The sequence below is a fragment of the Pezoporus occidentalis genome, unplaced genomic scaffold (assembly GCF_034315485.1).
Source record: "Pezoporus occidentalis ecotype Australia unplaced genomic scaffold, CSIRO_AGI_Poc_V1 ctg86, whole genome shotgun sequence".
Taxonomy (NCBI): Eukaryota; Metazoa; Chordata; class Aves; order Psittaciformes; family Psittacidae; genus Pezoporus; species Pezoporus occidentalis.
Genome location: NW_026916220.1, coordinates 4453351 through 4457610, shown reverse-complemented (window position 1 = coordinate 4457610; position 4260 = coordinate 4453351). Strand labels below are relative to the sequence as shown.

The 4260-nt window shown below is 57.3% G+C and overlaps 1 protein-coding gene across 1 annotated transcript; it reads left to right on the top strand.

Moving 5' to 3' along the window:
- Positions 1–1353: 1353 nt before the first annotated feature.
- On the top strand, positions 1354–3833 carry LOC134156394 (cyclin-dependent kinase 4 inhibitor B-like). Its single transcript, XM_062604395.1, has 2 exons — positions 1354–1783; positions 3258–3833. The coding sequence occupies exons 1-2, from the start codon at positions 1643–1645 to the stop codon at positions 3519–3521; spliced, it is 405 nt and encodes a 134-aa protein (XP_062460379.1). The 5' UTR covers positions 1354–1642; the 3' UTR covers positions 3522–3833.
- The last annotated feature ends 427 nt before the right edge of the window (positions 3834–4260 follow it).

Below are 4260 nucleotides of genomic sequence, written 5' to 3'. Positions count from 1 at the left end.
TGTTTGGTACTGAAAACAGAGAGCTTTCTTGGTAGTATGGCTGAGTCGTTCTGAAGTGTTAGACCAATAAAGTAATTTCATTGTTTTGATAATATGTGCTAATTGTTTCAGATGAGATGCGGGTAAACAAGTGGGCAGCATGATTGTCAAAGAATTGGAAAGTAGACAATGGCAATATGGCGTGGAATTATGGTTACAAACTTCCCAAGAGACTGATCTTAGAGATCGCGTGTATCTGGCCAAGGTACTTACGCTACGATGAGGAAATAGGTCGCTTTTGTGATACTTCACAGTGGAAGACTCAAGGGCACTTGCAAAGCTCAGTGAGAAACATGGTGAAACGCATCTGAATGAAGTGAGGAGCTCTTACTTCCCCTGAGTCTTTGCACAAGACCGTGCACACTAGCACCTGGGGAAGTTTTTGTACCTCCCATCGCAACAGAAGCAGTCAGTTTATTGATAGTAAACAGTGAGATTCGCAAAGAAATGGGTATTTTTTGGTCAGCCCGAGGCAGGCTGTGCTGCTCGGGAGCTGTCCGTGGTGCTGCCACCGCCCCCCGCACACCGCCTAGCCCCGCCCCGCCGCATTCTGACCCTCCTCGCTCCATCCTGCTTCGCCGCTCGCCGCCGCATCCCGCTGCTTCTAGCCCCGCCGAAGAAGCGTTTACCCGTCCCCTGTGGCGTTTGTTTGGAGGCAGGGTTCAAAGTCTCGACCTGTTGTATTTCATTGTAATAATTATAATAGTAATAGTAATAATAATAGTAATAATACTAATAATAATCGTCATAAAATTTAAACAGCTGGAGGATGGAGACGTCGCAGTTGTGGCTTGTATCCCCTTGCTGACTCTCTGCGCTGCTGCCCGTTACTAGTATCTGTACCAACTAAGAATCCCCAGAAGAGTCCGTAGGTCACCCTCGGAGACGGGGGAAGGAGGGTCACGGCCGCCCCTTGCCCTTCGGTACTGGCAGGTGTCCGGAGAGGGCGGGAGGGGGAAACAGCCCCAGGGCGAGCGCTCCCGCGTGCCGCTCCCGGCCTTAAACTCCACTCTCCTTAAGTAAAGCTTTTTGCTTCCTTGCTTCTTTTTCTCCTACCCTTTCCCCCGGCCTCTTTCCCTCTAGGGGCAGCCTGGCACGGAATCAGACGCTGCTGCCCTCAAGAGAAGGACGGGGGAAATTAAAAATAAATAAACAAAAAACTAAAAAAATAAAGAGAACAAAGAAAATGGAGAGGCCGCCGCGCCACCGGAGCCCGGCCCTCAGAGGGCAGCGCGGGGTGCTCCGCCCCGCAGGGGCGAGGCTGTGGCCAGCGACTGCGTTGCTCTCCGCCGTGGCGACGGTGACATCGGCGCTCGGGAGAGGAGGGCCGGACCGGGGAGGAGCGGAGCGGAGCGGCACCAGCTGCGCGCAGAAAACAAGCTGCGGGGGGCTTCGCCGAGTCCTCGCAGGTGGAGGCTACTCCGGCGGCGGCACTGAGTAGACATCTCCGGGCAGGGGCCTGGCCGTGCTACCCGGGCTGCCGCGGGCCGCCGGAGGGGCGGAGCGGGGGGGTGGGTCCGGGCCTTCTCATGGGCAGGGCGCCCTCCGCGGGCCGGGACCACCTTCGGACAGCAGGGAGCTGCCAGAGCTGAGCGGCCGGAGCATGGAGCGGCGAATGGACAGCACGACGGCGGACGAGGTGGCCAACGCTGCCGCCCGCGGAGACCTGCAGCGCCTACGGGAGCTGCTGGACGGCGCGGCAGACCCCAACGCCGTCAACTCCTACGGCCGGACCCCCATCCAGGTAGGGAGGCCGGAGGACACGGGGCTTGCGGGAGGCGGGCCGGGGACAGCGGTCCCTACGTGCCCGAGGAACGGCGGACCTGAGTAGCCTCCGGATTTGGCAGCCCCCCGACACCTGTGTTTGGCTGCTGTCGAAGCGTCGCAGCTGTTCCCCTCGCCTTTGTGGAAAGGCGAAAGTCTGTGACGGCCGCAACAGAGAGGTTTTAATCTTAGCAATCCTCGACTTTATTTTAACCAACTGAGATAGGATGACTCAAACCCGAGAACTTCAATGCTCATCTCGCAATACAAGTGCAATAAGAAGTAACTAGTCAGCTTTTCAGAAAGAGTTACCCTTTCGTCATACCTAGTCTTCTGCTTTAAACATCTATTAGTATTTTATTTCATCTCTCATGAATAGAAGGTATATTAACTAACTCTCACTAGATGTTCACTGACCCTTACAAGCAGAATTATCCGGGTGCGATAGTCTTGCCCCGCAGACACCACAGGTAAACAACCAGCACTCCCTCCTTGTAGGGGACTGCCCGCATTCTACAGTCAAGTCAACATGTAGATAGATGTAGTGCTCGGAGGCGAAGTACACACTAGATTCATGAAGCTGAGCTGATTTCCGAGCTAGTTCTTCTATCCAGCTTCTTCTTAAATTTTCAAAATATAACGAAACTGGTATAACCTGCGCAGCTATATTTAAGTTTTACTGCCAGGGCTTGCGAAACTCTCTGCTACAAAATGTCGGTGCAGCATATCACTCGAAACACGTTCCTGATGCCGTCCTCTGGCATGTTTTTTTTCTACGCCTTAGCGCAGCAGGGATTTAGCTCCTGCGCTGGACTCTCTGCCAAGTGCCCTGCGAGAGACTCAGTTTTAGAGAACGGCGAGCCCGGGGGACAGGGCTCCGGAACATTTTGATGCAGCACTGGGCAGGCGGCTCAGGCTAAGGGTACGGTCTGGGGCAGACCCTCAAAGGGGGCAGGTTCCCCCACACGCTTGTCCCCTGACGGAACACCTCCTGGAAGAGCTTCCAGGGCGAGGGTGGGACTGCGGCAACCCCTGGGAGCCGCTCCACCAGGACGGTTCCGCGGCTGCCCTTGCAGAGCAGCTCGGGACTCGCCTTCGGTTCCCGCAGTGGCCGCCGGCAGAAGGACTGTCCCTCTGCCCCGCGCCTGCCACTCCCCCCGCAGGCTCTTGTCGCAGAGCAGCCGGGGTACAGGTCCGCACGCCCCGGCCTCGATGGGGCTTCCGCGTAGCTATGCCTCACCTATCCCCCTGCTAGGGAAGGAGTGTTTCCCCCGACTCCGCAACGCTCCCTCCCGGTCCGTGCTCACCGACATTCACGTCTCCTCCGGAGCTGATCTGTAGGCCTCATCTGCGGGTTTCCCGCTCCTGTCCGTGGGCGATCCCGGCTCTTGGGAGGCTGAAGGAGAGAGAGTGAGCAGGGCTGACGGGGACGCTAACTCTGTCTCTCCCCGCAGGTGATGATGCTGGGCAGCCCGCGGGTGGCGGAGCTGCTGCTGCAGCGCGGCGCCGACCCCAACCGCCCGGACCCGCGCACCGGCTGCTTCCCGGCGCACGACGCGGCCCGCGCCGGCTTCCTGGAGACGCTGGCGGCGCTACACAGAGCCGGGGCGCGCCTCGACCTGCCCGATGGCAGCGGCCGCCTCCCCCTCGACGTGGCGGCGGGGGGACCGCACGGACCGGTGGCCAGGTTCCTCCGCCACCCGCCGCCGCACGCCTAACCGCCTCCTTTGCCGCCCCCTGCCCTAATTTATTGCTCGTGTCCGCCTCGGGAGATACAGAGTCTTGTAGCACCCACTTGCTGTAAATAACCCCCACATTGCACTTCCCCACGCATGAAGGACCGGCGGGACATGTCTTGTTTTGTACACTACATTTTGCACGTGTCTGTAATGTTATCCTGCACGAGAAATTCCACTGCCCTCCACGCCCTTCTTTCCTCACTCTGGAGTCCCAACACTGTGAAGAGAAGTAAATATGAAGGAACCCCACCGCACAAAGGTGTCACAATAAACCCTTCAACTCTTCCTGTTTTGACAGGGCCGCGTCTGGTCTTTCTGTTTACCCTCCTTCCCCGGGGTTTCCCGCTTCCACAGCCCAGCCCTCCTTTTGAAGGGGGCAGGAGAGGCTCCGGGCCCAAGCCAACAGCTCCCCGTTTGATTTCAGTCTTCAGTTATATCGGACTCAAGGGGCGCTGAAGCCAATCCCTGCCTCTCCCTAGCAAAACCGGCCGGGACAGTGGGGAATTAAAACTTCCTGGCGTGATTGAGGCTTTGGCAAATACCTTCTTAAAACCACGTAAGATGCTCTGCATGTCTGTACATGGGCCCGTGGTGCATCCATGGCTTTTCCCATGAAGGTTGTAAACATCTGACATGGAAGGAGAAAATAGAATTGTGTCGCTGCAAGCTCGATGACGCCCTCGCTCGAATAAATAGGTGTTTTACCAGCTTGCAGGTG